Here is a 27,966-nt window from a genome sequence, read left to right as displayed (position 1 = left end):
ATTTTACAAAAATAATTGCAGTGTTTTTCTTTATAAACCATTTTCTTAATAAATCGCTTTACAACAATTTACAGTGTTTTTCTTCATAAATCAATTTCTTCATATATGGTTACAATGATTATTACAAGTGTCTTTCTTGATATAACACTTCCATTATATAAGGTTACAATTATGGATGACTACATAAGTGCTTCATACACAAAAAGGCATCATTATAATAGAATAATTGCATATTCTATAACAACTTGTATTTTAATATGCTAACATAGTGTAAATATACAATACAATGGCAAATGATAAAATTATAATTACTGATCAAAAAGCATTGAATAAAATATCTAGAGAGACAGAGTTTCATACAAACAAATAATGTATCAAAAAATATTTTGTATATAAAATGTAAGCGAAATATAATTGTAAAACAGATCAAAGTTAAATAAATAATATAAAAGATACATAATTATGATAGATTTGACAGATTAAAATCTTTGCATATGTATCACACAATGATGCAATTTTAATTTTAGACTGTTTATATCATTTAACATATTTAATTGCTAAATTTGACAATTACAATAAGCAATGTTTTAATTGCTTCATTATTGAGGAGTTTCCCAACATCATTATGATGAAGGTCTTATACTGAATTACTCATATTCATGCTTATCCACCTCTGATCTGAGATCAGGCTCATCTTCCTCCTCCATTTTACCTGTAAAAAAGCAAAACATCTTGTATGAACACTAAATCATCAAATAACCAGTCAACATAACTCACAATGTGTTTCTATTAATGCTGCATTATTTAATTTCTAAGCCTGATATTTTTTAAAATACAGAGCTAGTATAATAAACTGTACATTTGTTAAATCAATGCTATTTAAAGCTGTTTAATTGTACTATACACTACAGGTATAAAAAGCTTGAATTCGTAATAGCTGTGGGTTTTGCAGTGATACTATTTATTAATTGCTTTTTAGCCGCATCTCACTAAAATTACCATAATACACACACAGTATTCATTTATTACAGTATTATAGCAAGAACCTTCTGAGGATCCTTCATCCGATGGTGTCTTTTATGCTGTTGATTTCACAGGTTCATCCGCGGGTTTAGACGAAGCTAACCATCCACCAAAGCCTTTGAAGATTTTTGTAACCATGCCTTCTTCCTCTACGAGGCTGTGAGGAGGAATTAGAAGAGAAAATAATCAGTGTTGAGTGGATCAAGGTGCAAATTAATTATTATATTTCAATTAAGTACAAAGTGTAATAGACTGAAACTAACATTAGATTCCTGTAAACAGATTAGTTACTGATTTTACATCATTTGGCATACACACTTTCACCTAAGCAAAACTTAGTACAAACATTTCTAAACAATATTTCAGGGTTTTTCCTGTCAAAAATGGTCTTCTGTGGAGGCTGATGAACACGGTCATACACACACACACACACACACACACACACACACACACACACACACACACACACACACACACACACACACGGATTCCATGTTTTATGGGAACATTCTATTGGCATAATTGTTTTTATTCTGTAAAAAAACTATATTCTCTCCCCTTTCACTAACCCTTCCCTAAACCTACCCATCACACAATTATTTGTGCATTTTTGGTTTTCAGAAAATATTATTTTGATTTATGTTTCCTCATGGGGACCCCAAAAAATTTCCCCACTAGGACAAGGATTTCAGATATTTGTATCTTTATGGGTACATTTTTCCGAATACCGTAGGATTTACCTGAACACACACACACTTGAATATTTGGTTTATTTTGGTATTTGGTAATATTCTACCCCCCTACACTAACCCTACCCATCACACAAAACTTACTGCATTTTTTGGATTTCAAAAAACAAATATAGCTGCAAGCAGCAATTATTGGGTCCAAGCACAAAAGTTCCTAAGGTGGTTTCGTCTTGATTGGACTAACGGTTTCGAAGATATTTGTGAAAGTTGTTTAAGTGCTAAATCACAAAGTTGCACAAATTATAAGGCTAATGCGTTCATGAAATACAGCATTTTAGTACAAAATTCAAAATGGCCGACGCCCAAAATGACAAGATATGAGAAAAGTGGATATCATTCGACTCGGCATGCCGTCCCGAATCTAACAAGACCAGTTTGATGTGAATATGATTTTTGGGCAAACAGTTCATAAGTGTATAATCTGCACGTATCTCTGCACCAGTAGGTGGCACTGTGCCGAAACACAGCATGTAACCTCAGGTCATGATTGTGATGACATATACCAAGTTCTGAATACGATAAAGCTTGTGGAGATACAGCCTTATGTCTATTTTCACAAGCGCTCCGTAAAATGAGTTTGCGAGTTTTTGTCGGCATGGTCTGCAGATGATCTGGTTTAATTTTCGGGAAAATCGGAGCAACGGCCAAGGAAGAGTTAAAAAAAGTCGTTTTTTAGGAAAATTCAAAATGGCGGGAACATTTTCATGAAAAAAAAAAAAATGTAATACAATTTTAAAATGTTAAAAAATTTGCTCCTAAAAAACAAACAGTTTAGTATGTTTTTTTAAAGCCATTTGGTTTATGAGGACACAGGAAAAGACACTATAGACTTTATTACTTTATAGAATACTATAAATGAATGTATTTTTCCCATCATTCTGTAATAAGATGCCACATCAGATCACAGAAGGGAGTTATTTTAAACATTCAACTGACGTTATATTGAAGTAAAACATGATATTAAAGGTATAGCGGAGGATTTTCCCGAATTTTAGAAAACACCGCCCTCTCCACTTTTTGAAAAAATACACATGCGCAACACTCTACCTGCTCCCAAGAGGTAACGCCCATTAAACGTGTGCACGAGAGAGCATGCACGAGCCTAGTTCTCCTCGTGCACGCTCTGTTTACAAGTTGCTGTTGGCATGGCTCATACAAGCCTACTTTCCAAAAGAAGATTTGCACTTTTTCCACTATGTCAGACTCAGAAACATTCATGCAAGACAAAATGTCAAATGCCCTTCCGTGTTTTATTTATTTATTATACTGATCGATTGAGTGAGGACTCAAGACATGATCTGCAATGGAGAAGTAGCTTGTTGCATTTGTGTAATAAATACTATGGTGAACACATTGGAATTATCAAAAATGAACACACAAGGTTTTAGAACATTTCAGTGTGATACCTTTTACCATTTGGTCATAAGGCTACTTTAGACAAATTGAGATGTTTACCGTGTCTGCGCGGTGCGTGACTTGTGCCAGGGCTAGCATCACTAATCATAGCTTACATTAACTTTTACTAGCAGTGATTTTAAATGGATTTCTCCAAATAGCATGCCAAACTTTACCTGTCGAGTAGAAACGTCGCGACTGAGGCATCAGCGGGAAGCCCAACCTGTGCTTTTAGCGCACGCCAGCGTGTGAAATATTCTCCCAAAAACACTCTGGTCTTGTTTCTTTCTTCAGAGGCCTTTCTCTTGTCATACAATTCGTAGACACTTTTTCTCTTGCGACCCTCAGACATTTTGAAAAAACCCGTGAGAACGGCGAGCTTCAATGAATGGCTGAAACCGTAGCTCACCACACATATACACCTGAAAGTGCGCATGCGCAGAAAGCGAAAACTACCTAGGGACGAGCACGTACGACGGCCTTACGTAAACATATCACCAGAATGATTGACAACTAGGAGGACCAATAGTCTTGATGATCCACCCGGAAAAAGAAAATCCTCCACTATACCTTTAATGTGATAAATTGTATATTTACGGTATGCTAAGATAACATGCTAGCCCTTATGCACCTGCTGCCAGAGGAGCGATAATCCAACTAAGATCACTGGAATGTTTCTTTGAAAGGGCATTAGATACAAACGGAAAGGTATTTTTATTCACACTGTTTTAAGCACCTTAAGCTTATAAATAAAATGCTCCAAACATTGTCACAAGTCAGTTATTTCAGATATCACATTAGATGACCAAATAAAGCTTTGGTGGGACACAAATTAATTTAGGTGGAAGCCAAAATATTTTCAGTGTGGGCAAAACCCTGTATTTGTATTTTAGATATAATACACTTAAATTTGCATTCCTATGTTTGTTAGTGTTACTGCAACTAAAGGATGTTTACTCACCTCAGGTTACAGCTTGAGTTTCGCATCACATCGATGAGCTTCTGCTTGGAGGATCCGATGGTATTTTTACTCAGATCAAGCTCTTTTAAAAACTGGAGTGCTTTTGTGTTTGTCAAAGACTGAGTTAAAGAAGAAACATCTGTAATGCCACAGTCGTTTAGACTAGAAAGAAACAGAAGAATTATTATTTTTTTAACTTTCAACTCAAAATTTTTCAGGAAACATCAGTCATCCCAATAGAAACCATGTGATGAGAGACTTCCAGTGGCAGAGAAATTCACCAACATGAATTTTACATCAATATCAAATCTGACAGGAGAATTCACAGTTGCCTGATTTGCTCAAAGCTACACTAACTATTCACGGCTATAATTTAATTGGTGTCTACTCAGCCCAGAATAAAGAAGCTGATTGGAAAATGTTGCACACCTGCTTCACATCTGGTCTACTAATATTTAATTACTAATATCAGCTAATTAAATGACACATTATTATACTTTAAGCTCTGTTTGGTTTGATGCATGTGATCTAGGCAACTTAGTCATGCAATTATCCCTCTGCTGTTTACTCTGTGGCTGAAATCATCTCATCAAGACTGTGAAGTTACTGACTGACAGAGGGTCATTGTGCCACAGTGCACATACAGTATAAAGCTAATGGATTATGAAATCATCACCGGCCACCGGCCTGCCACTATGAAAAACCTGCGCTTGGAAAGCAGACCCTGCTTACATCAGATCACAAAACATATCACTAAGGAAAATTATTTTTGATTAAAAAAAGTAAACTCAGGCTCTTCGTGAGATATTGAGTGAAAGTGATTTGGTTAAATTGTTTTAAGTAGAAGTGATTTTAAGCATTTTGATTCTTGTATGTGAACATTACTGACCTCAATATCTCCAGTTTACATTGTGGATGCTTCAGTACATCACACAAGATCTCCAGTCCTTTGTTTTCTATTTGATTCCCACTGAAGTCCAGCTCTCTCAGGTGTGAGAGATTGTAACACATTGCTTCAGTCAGGAGTTGGCACTGTTTCTCTGTAATACTGCATCCACACAGACTGAGGACAAAGAGAAACAACAATGGCTCAAATACATGTAATAGAAAGGAGTCACTTGTGCTTCAGCCTGGTTGGTGCTCACGGAACAGGACACAAAAATCAAAAAAGGAAATCCAAGGTCTGGCTAGGACGAAGGAGCAGGACCGGAGCACACAACGTTTTAAATATTTTCTATTGGTACAAAACGACTAACGTTTCGACGCCCATGCGTCTTCTTCAGAGTCAAACAGTCAATGGCAACGATGTACAGATTTTAAAGAATCAAAATTCAAGACATTGGCCACTGGCCTAAGTGGGTGTGGTACATCAGTTAACCAATCCTATACAAACACTCAGGTGTAAACAAAAAAAAATAAAAAAAATAATAATAATAAAAAATAATAATAATAAAAAAAAAAAAAAATAAATAAATAAATAAAAAAAATAGATATAAACATATAGCTTAAACATCTTCAAAAGAGAAGAGGTACACATACAAATATAAAGGTATACATACAGACCCGCTAGCAACATGTATATAAGTGCCTCAAAATGTGAACTATAAAAAGCATGAGAGGCCCAGTTCCTCATTAAGACCATTAGGTTCCACTGTGTTAAGAGTTAAAATCCAGAAAGCCTCTCTTTGTAATAGGGACTTCACTATATCGCCTTCTTGTTGGGAGGGTAGAATTTTTTCAATACCCTAAAATTTTAAGGACGCATTAGAGCCATGATTAGCTTGTACATAATGCCTCGCAACTGTATAGTCCATATTACGGTTCCGAATTGCTGCTTTGTGTTCTGCAATGCGTAGTTTAAGGGGGCGTTTAGTCTGACCTACATACACCACATGGACATTTCAACATATAAATCATGTGGGTGGTGTTACAATTAATAAAATAATTGATCTTGTATTTTTTACCTGACTGGGGATGGAAAAATTGCTTTGTGTCATTTGAGTTAGAGCAATGGGTGCAATGCCCACATCTGTAAAAACCCAAAGGAGGAGCCGGCAACCACGTAGGTTTTGGTGGAGAGCTCATGGTCGTGTGAACCAACCTGTCTCTAAATGAGTGAGGATGCGCACTGAACAGAACTCTTTGTTTCAGCGATGACTAATCTGAATGTCTCTGATTGGCCATCACACTCATAAGCTCAACGGAAACGTGTGCAATTGGTTATAATGCTCAACGCTAAACGAAATCTGATGGAAATGCCGCAGTTGTAATTGGATGGATCGAATGAACGTCAAGTATTGTCTAATTTGTTTAACCAATATTATCACTTAAACATATATTCTATTATATAAATATTTTTATTTATTTTCCAAAAACTTTCCAGGTTTTTCATGACTGTACAAACCCCCAACCCTGTGTTAAACATTTTTACAATGTATGTAATGATACAATGTGTAGCCACTAGCCAGTGTTGTACTATCACTGTCTTTTAAGTAAGCAATCCATATGTAGATTTGTGTTTATGTTTTTGTTGCTTTTCCAGTTGATTAGTCTTAAATGTCTTCATTAATTGTGTGCATTGTGTGTTTGGCAAGCTTCACACCGTATCCACGCTTTCCTCCAGTCACAACAGTGAACATTTACTTGCTTTCTGGAAGAGATAAAGCCACTTGATATTGAGTTTTTTTATTTATATTCTAACTACTAATATTCATTTTTTTGGTATAAAAAACTGCTAACATCCAGAAACATAAGATCTCTTAAAAACATTTCATAAAATACATTTCATGACACCTTTTATAAAAGTAGATTTTTTAAAAAGTACCATAAGGGCTGTAAAAACCATTTAACTCCATCAGAATAATCTATTATCAGTGTTTAGTCTGTTCTCACTTTGGTCTCATTTTGCAGTTTGTCAGATTTCAGCATATGAAACTTTCTACTGATAGACACACTGAACATCAGTGCATTAGCTCAGGTCTTATTTTCATTAGACAAGGAAACACCAAAAGACACAGTGCTATAAACAATGTGACTGGTCCTGTTGTCTTAAAATAACTAAATAGTGAACTTTAAATCATACTGTAACTGCTGTAAAGTATAATGATACTAACTGTAGATTTTCCAGCTTGCACTGTTTCCCGCCCAGCAGAACACCAAGATGTTGAGCTCCAGAGTCTCCTAGTTCATTCCCACTGAGGTCCAGCTCTCTCAGGTGTGATGGGTTTGAGTTCAGAGCTGTAATCACTGCAGAACAATCTTCTGCTGTTATATCACAGGATCTTAACCTGCAATTAAAATGAAAAAAACTTTTCATTCGGTTTCATTTAAACACCAAAGCACTATTTTCTTTGCTGTAAGTGAATATGCTGACCTCAGTTTCTCCAGTTTACAGTGTGAATCCTTCAGAAGCTCAAGAAAATGCTCCACTCTTGTGTGATTTAGATAATTCCCACTGAGGTCCAGCTCTCTCAGGTGTGATGGGTTTGATTTCAGAGCTGAAGTCAGGAAGCCACACTGCTTCTTTTTAATACTACATTTACACAATCTGAAGATTAAAAAAACAACAACACAAAGAACAATGACTTAGATCTATGATGTCATCTTATATTCTCTTTCCCCACTATTGTTCCCCAGAATTTTCCAGCAATCCATGTCTTCACAGTTTACAGAAAGGAAGAGTACATAATCTCTAGTACAAAAGAAGCAGCAGAAACAAAATTATTGATGTTTTTACCACATAAACAAACAAAAACTGATCATCAAACATTAATAAGCATATAAAATAAGAATACATGAAGCTAGAATCACATTATTTTGTTGTTTTTCAGAAGCAGAGGGGCTGTTCTTTATTTTGATATATTGTATGATCAGATATTCATCCAACAAAATATTCTGGGGGCTATGAAACTTTTGTGAAAATTATCAAAAACGCTGACATTCTGTGCCGACCCGGGCCAGCTGGTACAGATATGGTTTTGTTTTCCACTGCGGGGATGATAACGAGCTCTTTGGAATGTAATACAAATGTCAGTCGTTGCCTCTGTAACGCGAGAGTTTACAGATTATATGAGATGTAAATAGCGGCTGCGTTATGGAGGATGATCTGATATTTCTTTTAATTTGTATTAGTTTTTATTTATATCGATGAAATTACGGCACTTAGCAAGCTGCGTTGAAACTGGCAGCCAGGCAAGGCAAAAGACCAGTGACTGGGACATTCTAAAACGCTTAACGTGTAAAAAAACAAACGCTTAATGTACTAAGACAGTGATATTAAAAGACATAGTATACTATGTACAGAAAAATTTAAGAACCCAGAGTATGAACGCAACGCGTTTAATTACACGGTAAGCATTTTCCTCCCATAGATACCCAGCAAATACATTTACGTTGTGGCAACGTCGGTGGCACGTTGCATTTCTGCTATGGCAAAGTCGCTGTCTACGTGCTCGCAACATTGTAAAAACTGAGAACGGTTTGTAATCGCACCGTGCTTTACCAGGCTCAAGTGGAGATACAACTGGAACTGTCCTTACTGTTCTTTTAATTGTTTGGCCCGACGGTGGAAAAGCAGTTTATGTCGCAGTTCTTCAGGGAAAACTCAGTCAAAATGGCACAGGGGGCAAAAGTCCACAGAAGATCACTTTAACACCAGAGATTACCAAACTGAAACTATAATTAGATAATCTTCTTAATTATACTTTCAGTTTGGTAATCCCTGGTTGTCTGGTGTTAGTTGTGTACAGTTCTTTTGCTACTGCATTTCCTTGTTATTTCACTTCTCTATTTGAGATTGAAGTGATCTTCTGTGGACTTTTGCCCCCAGTGCCATTTTGAGTTTACATCCTTCTTTCCAAAGCGCTTGCGCTCCCGTGCGTCTGTCATGGTGTCATGAACTGCACTCTCCATGATGACGAAGAAGTTTCAGCAAAGGTCAGGATAAATTGATTTTTAGCCCTTGCATTAGCTCTACTACTAGATGTATTCATGGAGTTGAGAAATAAAACCCCGCCCTGTACAGCTATGATCAGCTGTTCGGCTGAGCTTACAATGTTGTTACGGAAAGGCCGAGGCTGACCGGTTGGTGTCACATGACCTGCGGTGCGCTTGAGGCATTCTGAAAAGTTGAGAATTTTTCATCTCGATGCGCCTGGAAAAACGAGTGCGCTTCTATTATTCTTGTCACGCGTCTACATTTGAAATAACTAACTTGAACTTGCAAAAGACACGACATGTGAACGGCCCCTAACGAATGAACACCTGAAATGAAGACTAATTAACCTGTAACCTAGGACACTAACAGGCAGGGAATGAAAGAAAGCAGAGCCAATTACCAAACTAGAAAACTGACCAAAAGACTAAAACAGAAAACTGGACATGAAAACTATAAACAAACTGAAAATGTGACAGTATAGTTCCCATTGATTATTTTTAACACTGTCACACTAGTTCTGTGTGCTGGAAACTGTTATAACAGCAGATTTTAATAGCATAAAATTTCTTCAGAACAACACGTACACAATTAGTACACTGAAATTTGAATTGAATCAAATTAAATTGAATGCAAGTACTCATTAGTTAGGCACCTAAAATTAAGGGACCAATAGGAAAATGTAGTTGCAGTTCAGGTGAAATGCTGCAGTATAAACAATGTAACCTAAGCTCTGTTGTCTTTCACTAAACAGTAAACTTCAATCACACTGTAACTGCTGTAAAGTATAATGATACTAACTGTAGATTTTCCAGTTTGCATTGTGGGTTCTTCAGTAGATCTCCTAGGTTTTTAAATCCAGAGTCTCCAGGTTCATTCCCACTGAGGTCCAGCTCTCTCAGGTGTGATGGGTTTGAGTTCAGAGCTGAAGTCACAGCAGAACAAGCTTCATCTGTCATATCACAGCCTCTTAACCTACATTATGAGAAAGAAAGAGCAAGAAACTAAGACAGAAAATAAGATGATAACTTATTCTGTAAAGTCACATCCTCTTCGTAAACAAACAAAACAGACATTCAGAGGAAGAGAGATCATCATTCAGGGCTGTACACTGCAACATGTACACTGAAAAAAAGATTATAACTACCTTCCTAATATCCTCTGTCCAGCTTTTTTGGAGTGTATTGCAGCCATCAAAATCAAAATTAGTTTATATTTACAAAATGCAATTAAGCTAGTGAGTGAAAATATTAAAAATCCTATTAAGAATCACAGATTCTTGATTTTATCACATTTTACAAAATATGACAACTTTTCTGGACATGGGGTTGTATCATTATTATTATTTATTATGCATTTATTTAATAATAATTATTATTCATATGACAGTAATAGCTAATATAATGTAAATCAAATGCACTGAAATAAATGAAAATGTATATTTCTTAAGTAAATATATATTTTTTACTTTACACTAGGGAAATTACCAAACTTTTTTAATTTCTTCACTTGCATTACTCTTGAGTTTTTATTTAGTCAGAAAACTTAAAGTGCAATGTGCAGCAAAACGTTTTCGGGTTCAACCCTTCATCAGTGCCATGTGTATGAAGGTAAAAGAGTAGCAAAACTCGAGAGCACATAGATGTGAATTTGAGAACTTGTAAAATAAATATTCGTACTTGTACGTGAACATTTACACTCACAGCTCCAATGTGAAAACCTGTAAAATAAAAATCTGAAGTTGAATGTTGAAATTTGCACTCGCAGACAATAGTCACAAACCTGTATTCTGAATTTGAAGCTGCAGAGTAGTCACAAATGTGTAAAATGCCATTCACAGAAATACAATGACAGTCACAAACTTGTAATATATATTTGCATTTGATCTTACATTCACATTCGCAGTACAACCTCAATTAGGCACTTGCAACTTCTCAAATCTGTCACTGCAATTTAAAATTTCGCGCCTTGACTTTTGCTACTCTTTTCGCGATATATTAGGTGCAAAACTAACTTGGGCACTTGAAACTCAGTGACGGCGCGAGAGAAAGGGGGACGGGAGCGGGGATGTTCAAAGGAGCTGTTCTATTGGTTGGCGCCTAACCAATGAAATGGGACTTCTATTGTACGCGATGATAGAATGGCTCCTTTGAACAGTTGCAAGTGCCTAATTGAGGTTGTACTGCGAATGTGAATGTAAGAAAAATATATATTACAAATATATAAAATATATATTACAAGTTTCCGACTGTCATTGTATTTCTGTGAATGGCATTTTACACATTTGTGACTACTACTCTGCAGCTTCAAATTCAGAATACAGGTTTGTGACTATTGTCTGCGAGTGCAAATTTCAACATTCAACTTCAGATTTTTATTTTACAGGTTTTCACATTGGAGCTGTGAGTGTAAATGTTCACGAATATTTGTTGTACAAGTTCTCATATTCACATCTATGTGCTCTCGAGTTTGCTACTTTCATACCTTCATACATGTGTTTCCATCCCCCTGCACAAGGCAAGATCCAGTAAATCCTCATGCAAGAGCGCTTGACATAAAGCATTCTCATGTTTCAGTTGGGTTGTGACTCGTGCAACTTTCGCACAGCAGCTGCAGTTTTCCATATGCGTTTTATCCAAATAAACGTGTTATTCCCTACTGTGACAGGCGGATGATTTTTGTGCACAGTGCGCAGACATGACTAATCGATAATCAAATTCATTATTTTATTTATTTGATTAAAAGCAATTTTTGTATGTTAAAATAAAGTTTATGTACAGCCCTGTCATTTATTTCACCAGATCACTAAATACTTAAGAGAATATTTTTTACAAGTATATAGCTTAGCGTTCAAGCTATTTTAAGCAGTGTGAATTTGAAACACTGAGCAGTGTTCAAGTTTAAACTTGAATGTGAATGTTCCTCACCTCAATCTCTCCATCTTACAGCGTGAATCTCTCAGTACACCAGATAAAAGCTTTGCTCCTGACTTTAGTTGATTCCCACTGAGGTCCAGCTCTCTCAGTTGTGAAAGGTTTGGAAGTAGAGCCAAAGTCAGGGTGTAAGACTGTTTCTCTGTAATACTGCATCCACGCAGACTGAAGACACAAAGACAAAAGACAATGAATCAGATCTATGATGATCAAACTAAGATTTGTAAATATTTGTAATTCGATAGTTAAAGTGGGATTTGGCAGGTGGGGGAACCCTCAAATTTTTTGTAGGTGCAACAGGGAAAAATAACTTACCGTGGGACAACATATTGAGTGGTACATATCGTGCTATAGCAATACTTTTTGGGACAAGAGTGTCACTGCACACTGTAAGAGTGTGTATCACAATACTTATTTACTTGATATTTTAATGGTATTATTTTGGTCCATCTACATTCTACACTGATAATGATGATGGTACTATGTTAAAATAGCTGCACTGTAAAAAAGAATACATTGATTTTATTAGTATCTAATTAATAAAAATGAGGCAACAGATTACAAGCAATATTATTAATTAAATTTAACAAATTAGAATTGAGTAATAATTAATCAAATGAATTCCTTAAAAGTTAACCATTTAAAATAAGTAAAATGTACAAAATATCTTTTATTGCCAACATTGAAGACACCTGGTGTTAACAAGCAGAATCACTGAAGGAGAAAACCATAATTAAAGTCACCATTGTGGAGATCAGTGTGTGTTTTAGTTGGGCTCTTGACCTTAAATTATTAACTTTAAGTATTGTTCGGTTGCGGTACATGAGTTATAACAGCCAGATGAACAAATAGAAAAGATGATCTGATGGTGTTGGTTGTGATTTAACATAATCATTATTTCATTAGACCTGAATCACTGAACCTCATATAGAGTCCAATTTATGAGTTAAGTTAACTTTATTAATTACAGCAGTATAATGTTTTTAGCCTTTTCAATGAAATCCAAATGATCAAATCAATAATAAATAAATATATATATATATATATATATATATATATATATATATATATATATATATATATAGGGTAAGTGTACCCATTAAGCCCATGTACCCTTTAAGCCCACTTTCAACTCTTAAGTCAAATTAAAAAAAGAGAAAATAATATTTTATGCTGCTTATTATTTTAACCAATCCAGTGATTTGTTACTTCCCTGGCATTTTTAATTGCATACCAATCACATTTGGCAATGTTGAGTTAGCCGCACCCATGTGCACGCTGTCTCTGGGGACCTCACACAAAGTCACCCCAAAACTTTGGTGTTTCGGGACCCTTCAGAAATCAACACATTTAAGCAATTTTCAGCCATTTCTTTGGTAACTACATTGATATTATGTCAAATAAGAGATAAATGTATTGTTTTTTGTGTATGAACAAATAGTACTTTATCATTTTATATCATTTTCCTTTAAATGGAAAGATGAGTTTTATTAGCTTGTGTTCAAAGCTAATCTCTAGGTCAAGCCATTAGCCTTTCAGAAAGATAGACTGCCAAAGAATTAAGCATGTGAACTGCAAACAATAAATGTTTTGTGATTCATTTTACATTCATTTACAAATAAATGCATCATAAATTGTTTTGTAGAGAAGATTATTTTTATAAATTAACTTTTTTTTAAGATGGGCTTAAATGGTACAGCGCCACAAAACGCATGCAAACTAGAGCCAACACAAGCTAACCTTGAATGAAAAAAACTTAACATTTCTCAATGTGGGCACAATGAAAATTACTATGATACTAGTCCACAGTATATTTAAGCTCCATGCATGTATTTGTAAACATATCTTACATTTTTAAAGGAAAACATTGTCTTTTTTCACCATTACTCACTATGTACCATTTAAGCCCACCTTATGTATTTCAATGAGGATTCCCTCTAATTGCAAACTTTGATACATTTTTTGAAAGTGTTTAAAGATAACATGTCTTTGTGTGCTTTTACCTTACTAACCTTTTAACCTTACCTTACTTACACACAAATTACACACATTCATTCAAATGAGATAGAGCCTTTGTCCTAAAGTCCTGTATGTATAACCGGGCATAATTCGGGAGCCAAGCTGAGTTAAGGCTTGAGATTCTGGGCATGGAGAGGTCCCAGAGGGACCCTATATTCCCCACAGTCTTGAGCCTCTGGGACCATCCGGCTCCGAGAGACCGCCACTTCCTGTCCAGCTTTGACCGGGCAAAACTTGGGGCCCAAGCCGAGATGGGACTCTGGACTAAGGGCATGGAGGGGTCACCCAGTGGGCCGCTATGCCGGGAGTATTGAGCCCTAACTCGGCTTTCTTCCCGAGGTATGGTCACTTCCAGTGGAACTTTGATTGGGTATAACTCCAGAATCAAGCTGACCTAAGGCTGCATACTCCCGGTGTGACCTGAGAGTCTCCAGAAACCCCAGAGTCTGGAGCCCCAACTCGGCTTCCTTCCCGAGATACACCCGGTTAAACTTCCACCTTTGACCAGGCATAACTTGGGAGCTAAGCCGGCTTAAGGCTCCAGACTCCTGGTGTGGGGGGCCCACTAGGAGCCCCTCCTAAGCCCAGAATTTGGAGCCCCAACTCGGCTTGGCTCCCGAGATACACCCGGTCTAACTTCCAGCTTGACTCCAGCTACAACTCCAGTCAAGCCAACTTAAAGCTCCAGACCACCGGCCACTAACACCTACCCATCCCACCCAGGGCTTTAATCAAACATTAGCAAAAGGATTTTTTTTAATTCTTCCCTGTCACTGAATAAATATATTGATGTTTTACTTCTTTAAAATCAATAAAAAAAAATATATTTTGTGAATCAAAGATGATGTGGGCTTATTTGGAACACATGCGGGCTTAAATGGTGCCAAAATACCAATTAAGCCCATGCCAGACTTCTGACTTTATTCCTAAATTATCTTAATTTTATATTCTAAAATGTACATCAACTAATTAATACATTTTCAAATGAGAGATTGATCTTGCATTTTAACAAATTATTTTTCTTATAAACTATGTCAATATCTATGAAAAAAACCTAGATTTAGATTTTGGTGGGCTTAATAGGTACACTTACCCTCCATATATATATATATATATATATATATATATATATATATATATATATATATATATATATATATATATATATATATCTCTCTCTCTCTCTCTCTCTCTCTCTCTCTCTCTCTCTCTCTCTCTCTCTCTCTCTCTCTCTCTCTCTCTCTCTCTCTCTCTCTCTCTCTCTCTCTCTCTCTATATATATATATATATATATATATATATATATATATATATATATATATATAATTTTTTTTTTTTTTTTTAGGCACAAACACACATCAAGATTTTGCTTATGAATCTCAGCAATGGTGACGAACAGATCACCTCTGAACATAAGCTCATTATTTATTCATGCAGCAATGCATGATGGGAGCCATGAATGAGTTTTGATTGGTGGAACCCAGAATGCACTGCAACATGCTTTATAAATGTCACCATTGTTGAGATTCACAGGCTGATTATTGATGTCTGTGTGTCTCCTTTTTATGTAAGAGAAACTTTTTAGAAATTATTTGCCTTACATTGTAAAAGTTACAAAATATTATGCCGTACAAGGCCAGTGCTGCTATAATTAATATAGTTCACCTAACTCATAAATTGGACTCTATGAGTTCAGTGATTCAGGTCAACTGATTGTGAAATAATGATTATGTTAAAACACAACCAACGCCATTACATCACCTTTTCTCTTTGTTCATCTGGCTGTTATAACTCATGTACAGCAGCCAAACAAAACTTAAAGTTAATAATTTAAGGCCAAGAGCCCAACTAAAACACACACTGATCTCCACAATGGTGACTTTAATTATGGTTTTCTCCTTCAGTGATTCTGCTTGTTAACACCAGGTGTCTTCAATGTTGGCAATAAAAGATATTTTGTACATTTTTAAATGGTTACCTTTAAAGGAATTCATTTGATTAATTATTACTCAATTCTACTTTGTTAAATTTAATTAATAATATTGCTTGTAATCTGTTGCCTCATTTTTATTAATTAGATATCAATAAAATCAATGTATTCTTTTTTACAGTGTGACCACCACAATACGTAACTGTCACGTACTGCTCAGAGACACGAAGTAGGAGATCCAAATGCAGCTTTATTTTGTGGGGCAATCCAGAGGCGTAATCCAACATACAGGCTAGGGTCATACACAGGAAAGCAGTCCAAAACAAAGAAACAAACAAACAAACAAAACAGGCAGGGACCAGAGGCAAGAGAGTAATCCAGGGACCAGAGGCAAGAGAGTAATCCAGGAAACAGGGCAAGATATCCAAAAACAAGAAACAAGACAACCAGGGAAACGCTCAGAATAGCAGTGTAACACTTAACAAGACTTCGCAGTGAGTGAATGAATGAACAAGGTATATATAGACAGACTAACAGGATGAGACAGGTGAATGCAATCAGTGAATGAGGTACAGGTGAATGTGATCAGTGATAAGTGATGAGTCCGGGCAGTGAGTTATGGGAAATGTAGTTAGTGAGTGAATATGATAGTCTGATGTGGACTGCCCTCTGGTGGCTCACAAGGGCAGCTCCAGCTGGTGATCGTTACAGTAACACAACCTTGTTTTCACAATGTAAATTTAACCCAAAAAATAGGAAGTTCAAAACTGAGTGAAATGTGAGGTAGTTAGGGGGGTTCGGGGGCATGCTCCCCCGAGAATATTTGGATTTCTCTGACATAATTATGTGCAATTTAGGGTTTTTGAAGGCCATTTTTTTTCTTTTCTTTTCTTTAAAACCTTGTCATTAGATTATTTGTCAATATCTGCTTGGTCCTCATCTTCATCTTTCTTTTTCTCTGTCTCCTTATTCTGCCCTAATTCTTCCCCTTCTAAAGCTGAACTTTAGTCTGAACTTTCATTTTCGTCTGTGTCAGTGAAGAAAGTAAACAGCAGAGGTGTGGACTCGAGTCATGTGACTTGGACTCGAGTCAGACTCGAGTCATGAGTTTGATGACTTCAGACTCGACTCGACAAAATGTACAAAGACTTGCAACTCGACTTGGACTTTAACATCAATGACTCGTGACTTCACTTGGACTTGCGCCTTTTGACTCGAGAAGACTTGCTACTTCCCATGAAAACTGGGGAAAAAATGTTCACACGGCCGCGCCGCTCTCAGTTTATCTGCATCTGTGAAAAAATGTGCACCACCTGTATGCATGCAGAGAGCACGCGCGCTGCCTGCACGACATCCAATCACTGTAGTCCCACGTTGTTTTGATTCGACAGCATCTAAGCAGGCACATTGCAAGACAACCAATGAAGCGCAACAAGCAACAACGCATGCTACGAATTTGAACGAATGCTAAGCACCTTATTGGATGTACCGTAACTTACTAACTGCTATAGCTGCCAACTCTCACGCATTCTTTTCACACGCTCTCACGCCACACATCCATTTTCTCACGCACAGAAAAATCGCGAAGCAAAGAGGACACGGAGACCGACAGACTAGACAGAGCACGAGCAGGTTACTTATATAAAACAATATCTGCTCTCAGATTCTGTCACTTTTATTACGAAATTCAGACAATAAATACCGTTTTGGCGCTTGTAAATGTGACACGACAGATCCCTAGCGGCACGTGAACCGATCATCTCTAGCTGATAGTAAATAACGTTAAACACGAATGAACACTGTTGAAAGATAAAGTACAACATACCGAAATGCATATTCCTCATACATAATATCGACCCATCAATCAAAGGGGTCAATAAAACAGTTGGAGAACAATTATATCACATAACATTTACCTCAGGAAAGCCATTTAATGACCATAATATAGGCACGTTAGTTGGCTAGAAAAAAAGAGCTATAGAGAGTATTTTGCTAAATATGTGTGCTATATTGCATGTTTATTATATTTTTACTTATATCATTAAATAAAGTTGTTATTATAATAAAAAACGCATTATATTTAATTTGTGTTATTTTTAACCTTAAATAATACTGCCAGCTGATAGGGCTCTCTGTATGTTTACAGCATTAGGTGAGTTGTTTTTTTCTTGAGAAAAATTAATGCCTATCTTGTGTAGCCTACCTAATATTTATCCAAATGAGTCAATATTAAATCAAATCACAATAATTGAATTGAACTGAAATAATAAAAAAGCGTAGCTTACCAGAAATTGAACCATGTAAACATTGTAACATGTTGTCACTAAACCTAATAAAATTCAGTTTAGTTACTAAAATGTTTTGACAATCACAATACACTTATTGTGATGCAAAAATTACATCACAATTATTAATAATTGCATCACAATTGCATCCCCCATTGAAGTCAATGGGACCCAGAAACTGCCTGGTTACTGACATTCTTCTAAATATCTTCCTTTCTGTTCAGCAGAAGAAATAAATTCATGTGAAATTTTTTGTGAAAATTTTAATTTTCTGTTTTTTACTGTATTTGATTAATGTCATTGTATAAAAAGAGGTTTAAATAAATACAAATCTTACAGACATACATGATTTGTATACATTTTATTTCTGTGGTAAGAGGACTTGAAATGACTCGAAACTAAAATGGTAGGACTTTGGACTCGACTTGAGACTTGTTGGCTTTGACTTTTGACTCGACTCGGGACTTGCCTCATTTTTGACTCGACTTGACTTGGGACTCGAGGGCAAAGACTTGAGACTTACTTGTGACTTGCATAACAATGACTTTGTCCCACCTCTGGTAAACAGGCTCAACTGATATGTTTTATGAATCATTTTCTTAGACAAGTTAATTTAGCCTACTCAAGGTTACCAGGAAAGCTGTAGCCTAAGTCAGTATTGCCAATAGGAACTTTATACAAGCTTTGGAATTTGAAAACGTCTGTTTTTAAATGTTAAAAGTAATTTTAAATAAGACAAATTATAGTCTACGTTTAACGCAGTTGGTGAAATTGGCAGACGCCTCAGGCATCATGCGCTATGAAAACGCGTCAAAGCATTCTCTCAGGTATAAATATAATATATAATAATATAATAATAAAATATAATACAAGAGAAAACAAATGTCCGGCGAATACTGAATCTAAAACTAACTTTACCGCGCTAAACCACCGTGAGTGCATTTCACGCATTAGTAATCGCTGGCGTTCAGCGGGGAGGGAGGAATGACTTTGTCTGCATGCGTGAACCGGTGTATGCATTTAAATCAGACAGGAGTGTGAACATAACGTCGGGAAGCATGTTTATGAAGGCGGTGCCGGGGGTGATATTACGTTTTGATTTGATGAATGATGAGAATCATTGAATTTGATGAGAATGATTTGATTTGAATTTATTTATTTATTTATCTGAGGTGCCGGAACGCAGTTCCGGTCCGTTCCGGCCCACTTTAACCCCTGTTCAGAAATGTCAATCGAACGGCAACTACACTGAATTGTTCTTCTTCAGACCGTTGACTTGTCACTGTTGGAACAAGGGCAACATAGAAGTTGCTCGCCACAGAAAAGCACCTCTTCAGCGGACCGAATCACAGGCTGCGATTGTGAACGCGCCACTCCGCTGCTGTGCGTGTTCTGGTGAGACAAACAAGAAGCTGAGCTCGTGAGGCGCTGTCAAAAGCTGTTATATATTAGCTTTTTGAATGGGCCAATATATTGTATATCGTTCATCCAAAGCATCACTGAAATATTTTAATGTTTTTGTTTATTAAAATTAAAAGTAAAGTTCTGATCTATAATTCTCTCTTACTGTTATATGACATTACAAAGAAAAAAAATTGCAGGTGTTTTTCATTGCACGTTTTTCAAATGCAAAAAAGTTGACACCATTTCAGATCAACTTCGAAGGGGGTTCTTCCGTGTCAATGTCATCATTTGGGTGCTACATTTTTACAGTCTCTCTCTACCATTTAATCGGATCAATAATGTTGATGACATCATTCTGCATTTAAGTTTCCATTCATATTTTCTGTCAAATCAAATGCTCCCTACATTTTTATACTTCTCCAGGCATGGGAAAAAATAAGTTTTTTTTTTTTTTTTTGTAATTGGTATTGGCAGATAAAAGCGATTTTCCAAGCTTTCGGCCATCGGCTGATTGTTTAACAACAGCTGACGATAACAGCTGACGATCAGAGCTGATTATATCCTGTCAATCAAAAGAGGGTGGAATTAAGATAAATATCAGCTGATAAAGATCGGTGGCCGAACAATTGGTACATCACAATTTAATTTGCTTTGTTCTGGAACTAATTTGTTTTGCAGCTTTTTTTTTTTTTTTTTTTTTAAAGTCATGTTTCACAACTCCCAATTAAACACCTCCAGTCCTTGGTACAGTTTTTTCAGTCCCGCTCCCAGCCCCTCCCGCTAGATTCTGTCCTGCTCCTACAAAAACATATGTAACCTTCTCCGGGTCCCACCTGTAACTTTCACGCATAAAAGCATACTTAGATCCCTACGTCCATGAAATGTTGTGCCTTGCCACAACATCATAGCATAAACGCTTTAATAACAAATATTTTATTGAGAGCATCAACATTAACAAACCACTGTTAATTGAACAGAAAAGCAATCATAGGCTACGGTGTGCATGGTTTTGTCACGACACGCACACGAAAGGGTGATAGTCCAAGTGCAGTTTTATTGGGTAATCCGTAATCATATATCCAGAAACAGGCAAAAGGTCAAGATCCATGTAAGCAGTCCAAAAACAAGAAATAAACACTTAACCAAACCAAGACAGACTCTGGGAAGCGGGTGACAAAATACAAGGATTCCAGAACCAGTGATTAAACAGACAGGGTATAAATAGACAGACACTAACAAGGTGAGTGGGAACAGCTGAGTGTGATAATGAATAATGAGTCCGACAAGGGTGATGGGGATTGCAGTCCAATAGTGACTGACACCTGTGGGGGAAGAGGACCTCTAGTGGCTACCCAGGGGACATCACCCAGACACTGTGACATAACCCTCCCTCTACGGAGCGGCTACCAGACGCTCCAAGACACACAAAAAAACAAAACAAGAGTCCAGGAGGGAGGTGGAACGGTGGAGGATCAGGGGGAGGGATGGGGGGCCAGGTCCATGGAGGGGAACAGGAACAGGGAGTGATGGCTTAGCCGGCAGCCAGGGCGAAACAGACAGTCCATCGGGCGGCCAGGGCGAAGCAGACAGTCCATCGGGCGTCCAGGGCGAAGCAGGCGGTGCAGACGGCCAGGGCGGAAATGTCAGTCGATCGTGTGGCCAGGGCGGAGCAGGCTGTGCAGATGTCCAGGGTGGAAACGCCAGTTCATCGGTCGGCCAGGGCGGAGACTTTCCCTCGGGCGGCCAAGGCGGCCCCCTTCCTTTGGGCGGCCAGGGCGGAGACCTTCCCTCGGGCGGCCAAGGCGGCCCCCTTCCTTTGGGCGGCCAGGGCGGAGACCTTCCCTCGGGCGGCCAATGCGGCCCCCTTCCTTTGGGCGGCCAGGGCGGAGACTTTCCCTCGGGCGGCCAAGGCGGCCCCCTTCCTTTGGGCGGCCAGGGCGGAGACCTTCCCTCGGGCGGCCAGGGCGGAGACGACCCCTCGGGCGGCCAGGGCGGAGCGGACTGTTCATCGGGCGGCCACGGCGGAGACGACCCCTCGGGCGGCCACGGCGGAGCGGACTGTTCATCGGGCGGCCACGGCGGAGACGACCCCTCGGGCGGCCACGGAACAGGCACCGGCTCAGGAACTGGAACTGACACCACCGGCTCAGGAACTGGAACTGACACCACCGGCTCAGGAACAGACACCACCGGCTCAGGAACAGACACCACCGGCTCAGGAACAGACACCACCGGCTCAGGAACAGAAACCGCATCGGCAGACTTGACGCGAACAGTCTCTGGATCGGCAGACGTGATGCGAACGCTCTCTGGATCGGCAGACGTGACGCGAACGCTCTCTGGATCGGCAGACGTGACCCGAACGCTTTCTGGATCGGCAGACTTGACAGTGCGCTGAGGTGGCGCCGGCAGGGCGAGCAGCCTTGGCGGAGCTGGCAGGGCAAGCAGCTCGGGCGGGGCTGGCAGGGCGAACTGCTCGGAGACGGCCTCCGGGACAACAGCGGGCTGCTTGGGCACGGCCTCTGGGATGACAGCGGGCTGTACGGGGACCACAGGCATAGAGTGAGGAGCGAGAGATGCCTTCCTCTTCCTCCTCCGTTTATGAGGGTGAGACGGTGGCATAACGATCTCCTTGTCTGGAGACACTGGAACAGACACAGGCTCAGGAACAGGAACAGACACAGGCTCGGCGGCGGCCATCTTGTCCGGAGACGCTGGCTCGGCGGCGGCCATCTTGTCCGGAGACGCTGGCTCGGCGGCGGCCATCTTGTCCGGAGACGCTGGCTCGGTGGTGGCCATCTTGTCCGGAGACACTGGCTTGGCGGCGGCCATCTTGTCCGGAGACACTGGCTCGGTGGCGGCCATCTTGTCCGGAGAGATGGGCGTAGCTGGTGTAGCCCACTGGCTACGATGATGTAGGTAACTAGTGAAACCCCAAAAGTCCAGGCTTTCAAGCCCCTTCATCTCCCACCGAGGCAAAGGGTCATCCAGGCAGTTATTTAAAAAATCCTTCAGTGCTGTGTCATCATAACCCATACCTCTCGAGAGCGTCCAAAATGCCTGAGACAGGCAACCCACCGTCTGGCCCTGCTGACGTAGGGCCGTTAAATTACTAAATCATCCCCTCCTCTCCTTCTCAGTGGTTGGGGGACTGATACGAAAACCCGTACTGCTGGATCTATGCATATTGCTGGAATCCTTCTGTCACGACACGCACACGAAAGGGTGATAGTCCAAGTGCAGTTTTATTGGGTAATCCGTAATCATATATCCAGAAACAGGCAAAAGGTCAAGATCCATGTAAGCAGTCCAAAAACAAGAAATAAACACTTAACCAAACCAAGACAGACTCTGGGAAGCGGGTGACAAAATACAAGGATTCCAGAACCAGTGATTAAACAGACAGGGTATAAATAGACAGACACTAACAAGGTGAGTGGGAACAGCTGAGTGTGATAATGAATAATGAGTCCGACAAGGGTGATGGGGATTGTAGTCCAATAGTGACTGACACCTGTGGGGGAAGAGGACCTCTAGTGGCTACCCAGGGGACATCACCCAGACACTGTGACAGGTTTGGCATGGCAGAGTGCATGCAAAAAGCGCTCCCTTTATAATCACTAAAAAGCTGACATCTCACAAAACTAGTTATAATCTGTAAAGTTGACTGCACAAAAATATTTAATAATGTCTACAATTGTTTGTGATATTGAGAGGACTGTGAGAGGAGTGTGAACAAAATCCAGCACTGAACAAATGGTGTTTTGAGCAGTGAGTGGATTAACTTAAATACATCTGATCATTGCGTAAAAGAAATCAACAGTCTGTGATAGGCTACATTGCTCAATGCTTTAAAAATACAAACTCTGCATAATCTTGCATTTGTAAATACATTTTTCTTAAAATTTTAGTTGTTCTTGTTGCTTTTGTGCAATAGATGAATAATAATTTCTTTGTTTTTAGATATTTTATGGATGAGATCCCACGGGATTGCAGGTCTCTATCCACAACCAAATATTTGCACACATCAACATACTTTAAAGTAAAAACTCAGTAGATATAAAATATAAGCTTTTGGAATTAAAGCATATACAGTATGTGTACTTAATTTAAATTATATACAATCTGTGAAAGTAATTATCTAAATGTGTATGTTTTTAATGGTTTACTTAATTTTAGTATATAACATTATTGTCTGCTAAGAGAAAAACTGCTCTGACTCAAACAAATGAGGAAATTGTATTATCCACTACTGTAAAAATAATATTAAATGTAATGTAACATTTTATGTCACTAAAACAAAATACTTACATCAGTGTGTTGAGTTTACAGTGTTTATCCAGTAGTAGAGAGGCGATCTGATTCACTCGTGTGTCCTCTAGTTTGTGTCCACTCAGATTCAGTTCGCTCTGGAGTAACGGGTTTTTACCCACAAGTTCTGTCAAATATTTACAGGCTTCCTCTGCAGTAGGACTCAAAAACCTGCAGAAGGGAAGATGAAATTTAAATGTCTTTATGGCTTTAAGCAATATGTGAGAAACATCAGCGCAGAGAAAACTGTCTTGTGAAACTGCATGTTTGTGAACATCTGGAGACTCAGAACTGCTGTAGAGAGATACAGTGATACTGTGAACCTGGGCTTGATGGCATTAAACTACAGTTTCAGAAACATTTAATACGGTACCATACTACTGAATACCATCAGTACAATTCAACCCTCTACAATGGGAGTAAATCACTCGCATCTGCGACTAAATTTTCACTCTGGGCACTAAATAATGTCTATCACGAGCCATTGGCTAATCAACTCTTAGATTTTACTCGCCAGTGTGTGTGTTAGAGGCAGAGTATGAGTTTGGAATAGTTCAGCAATTGAAAATATATCTGACCGTTTGAGAGTTTCGCTCTCTGTCTGTACTACAGGGTGGGCCATTTATATGGATACACCGTAATAACATGGGAATGGTTGGTGATATTAAAGTCCTGTTTGTGGCACATTAGTATATGTCATGGTCACCACCCATCTTGAGGAGTTTGCCCCCTCACATATACTAATGTGCCACAAACAGGACTTTAATATCACCAACCATTCCCATGTTATTACGGTGTATCCATATAAATGGCCAACCCTGTATTTCAATTCAGCTCAATGGATGCGCAGCCAGCATAAGGATTGTCCACATAAGCACCACCAGCCCTAATTTCAGTTAAAATGACAAATATGCATGCATACATGGTTACCAAGTTTTAATTACTAAAGTTCTATCATTAAATAGTGTTTGATTATCATTATATAATGCTTGATTGACTGATGTGTGATGAGTGTACTTTTAGATATTTAAAAAGACATTTTACAAAGACAAGCAGATTTGATGGAATCATATATATATATATACACATACAGTATATCAGTCTGGTGAAAATGTACTAGCCAATGGCGATTCTATTGCCAAGGTGTGCGTAAAGGGTTGCAATTGTATCTAAACAAAACTCAGTACCCCCACTACAAAACTTGTGGAGCTTATTGTATTACTGAAATAATATTTTGTATGAATATTTAGCATGCATATTTATTTTGTGTTATTTCATCACGTCTCACCTCAGTGTCTTGAGTTGACACTTCTGATCCTGTAGTAAATCACTGAGCTCCTTCACTCCTGATTGTCCAGGATCATTTCCTCTGAGATCCAGCTCTATCAGGTGTGAAGGGTTTGATCTCAGAGCTGAAGCCAGAGCTTTATAACCTTCTTCTGTGATACGGCAGTCTGAAAGTCTAGAAAAAAAGGGAATTCATAAAATTCATTGTTATTTTATGATTAATATATTTAAACATATTTCATACTGTTAAACAGTGTTGGGAAGTAGCTAGCTACAGTACAAGTCACGATACCACTAACATTAACTACATTTTTAGTATCTGGACAGTAGCTCAGATACTTTCAAAACATTGTAGCTTTTCCAGTAGCTAGCTGCTTTTTCCAGTAGCCGTGTAGCGCGACTGAAAGCTACACTCCATTTTGCATTCTGATGAATCATGAGCCTGTAATGCATTGAAGTAACGCAGCGTCGTCTTCTTACTAGATAAACTACATTTGTTCATTACCACCATCTGTTGTTACATCATGCATTTTGCGACTTTACAGTCAAACAAGAGATTGTCTGATGATTATGAAAAGGATGAACAGGAATGGATATTTCATGTGAATCGACTGTAATTTATGCAAACCAAAGATTAAAATGCAGTCTACATTACAGACTTAAAGCGCATATGGAAGGTGAATGAAAGTTTTTTAAATGAACTACTTATCCTGCTTTATTGCACTCTATATCAAATGTGTATTTATATTTTAATTACAATAATAAACCACCATAGAATTATCTGTCCCGTTAGTTTTGTAATTAACCTAAAAGATAATCGAACTGAAATAAAATTGCAATATAGTAGTGCGCTTATTACATGGCAAAGGATGGTTGCGGTGGGATTTCAAGCAAAGCGCGAGCAGCTCATGATCTGCGTCTCAGAGCGGCTCTTTTCAGTAAATAGTCTATCGCTTGTGCTGTGAGTTTAACCTGCATTTTTGATTACTCCTGTGTATCCAGTTTGAGTTTGCATACATTTTGTTCTTGTATTGATGTTACATTTGTAGCAATTTTGCACTTTGACAGTAAGTTTGAGATATAGGCTATATTTTTTGTGTGTTTTGGATAGTTTACAAAATCAAACGATTGGGACACTTTTTGCCATTGAAATGACTGGGAAAAATTTTCCCAGTCAACCTGAATTCACCCCACTCATTGAAACCATAATTGTATTACAACATGTTGTTTTAAACCCCCCAAATATTTTACTTAAAACATTCTTTATTAAAGAATAAAGACATTCTTTTCGGACATGTTGGTTTCATATTATTATCATTAATTGTTTGGTTTGTTTGTTTGTTTTTTTTTTTGTTTTTTTTTTCAGTTTACTTTCTTTTGTTACTTGTTTTATGTTTATGTTCGAAATAAAGCATTCATTCATTCATTCATTCATTCAAAGGAACACGGCGACTTTTTGGGACTTTAGCTTATTCACCGTATCCCCCAGAGTTAGATAAGTCCAAACACACCCTTCTCATCTCCGTGCGTGCCGTAACTCTGTCTGACGCAACCACCGCTAGCCTAGCTTAGCACAAAGACTGGAGGTAAACGGCTCCAGCTAGCATACTGCTCCCAATAAGTGACAAAATAACGCCAACACTTTCCTATTTACATTTTGTGATTTGTATAGTCACAGTGTGTACAAATAACAAGGTCACATGAGACACAGCCATCTTCTAACCGTATACACACTGGGAACTATATTCTCAGAAGGCGAAGCACTGCTACTTCTGCGGAGTGATTTACTCCAACACTGAGCGAACTCTCTGCTCCTCACCGCGAGCTTCTCAGGCGCTGCGAGCAATTCACTCTGCCCAAGTAGCAGTGCTTCGCCTTCTGAGAATATAGTTCCCAGTATGTATATGGTTAGAAGATGGCTGTGTCTAATGTGACCTTGTTATTCGTACACGCTGTGACTATACAAATCACAACATGTAAATAGGGGAAAATGTCGGTGTGTTCCTTTAACAAATATTCAGTTATTTGTAACAATGTCATTGTAAAAAAGGTTCAATGTAGCTAGCTACTTTTTAATAGAAACTTGTAGAGTAGCTACAAGCTTGAATGTAACTTTACTTTAACTTTTGAGCAGCTTGTAGCTTGTCAAACTACAGATTCAGAGTAGCTTCCCCAACACTGCTGTTAAAACAAACTACTATAAAAAACATTCAAGTTAAGTGGAATCAAACAATAGTTTATTGAACTCACCTGAGTTTCTCCAGTGTACAGATTGTATTTTCTAATCCGTTCTGGAGTTTCTTCACTCCTGAATCCTGCAGATTATTGTTGCTGATGTCAAGCTCTTTCAGACTGGAGTTTGATCTCAGGACTGTAGCGAGAGCTGAACAGCTTTCCTCTGTTAGACCACACTTACGCAGCCTAAAATGATGAACAGAAGAGGGAGACTTTACAAACACATTTCCAGAGAAGTTGGTACATTTTGTAAAATCCAATAAAATCAACAGTCTGTGATTTGTTACTTTTCTTTAATCTTTATTTAACTGACCTTTAAGTACAAAGAAAAGATTTCCAATGTTTTCACTGACCAACTTAATTGTGTTTTGAAATAAATAAAAAATGTGACGGCTGCATCACACGCTAAAAGAGTTGGGACTGAGGCATGTTTCCCACTGTGTAACATCATCTTTTCTTTTAAATAAACTTTTCGGTAACACTTTATAATAACTGCACGCT

The 27,966-nt window shown here is 38.2% G+C and overlaps 1 protein-coding gene across 1 annotated transcript in view; it reads right to left on the bottom strand.

Moving 5' to 3' along the window:
• Positions 1–15: 15 nt before the first annotated feature.
• The window catches only part of LOC311089541 (uncharacterized protein), a gene marked incomplete at its 5' end in the record, with an annotated part of 89,009 nt that continues 61,058 nt past the window's right edge, over positions 16–27,966 (bottom strand). The window contains 13 exons of the mRNA XM_084124264.1: positions 16–712; positions 1,047–1,180; positions 4,129–4,290; positions 5,018–5,191; positions 7,242–7,415; positions 7,502–7,675; positions 9,863–10,036; positions 11,989–12,159; positions 21,896–22,277; positions 23,963–24,114; positions 25,232–25,289; positions 25,377–25,405; positions 27,481–27,651. Of these exons, the coding sequence (XP_083980390.1) occupies positions 1,078–1,180; positions 4,129–4,290; positions 5,018–5,191; positions 7,242–7,415; positions 7,502–7,675; positions 9,863–10,036; positions 11,989–12,159; positions 21,896–22,277; positions 23,963–24,114; positions 25,232–25,289; positions 25,377–25,405; positions 27,481–27,651 (1,924 nt within the window). The 3' untranslated portion in view covers positions 16–712; positions 1,047–1,077. The remainder of the gene's footprint in view (positions 713–1,046; positions 1,181–4,128; positions 4,291–5,017; positions 5,192–7,241; positions 7,416–7,501; positions 7,676–9,862; positions 10,037–11,988; positions 12,160–21,895; positions 22,278–23,962; positions 24,115–25,231; positions 25,290–25,376; positions 25,406–27,480; positions 27,652–27,966) is intronic.

Source organism: Abramis brama, assembly GCF_963993115.1.
Source record: "Abramis brama genome assembly, chromosome: 9".
Taxonomy (NCBI): Eukaryota; Metazoa; Chordata; class Actinopteri; order Cypriniformes; family Leuciscidae; genus Abramis; species Abramis brama.
This window is presented reverse-complemented; position numbering and strand designations above follow the sequence as displayed.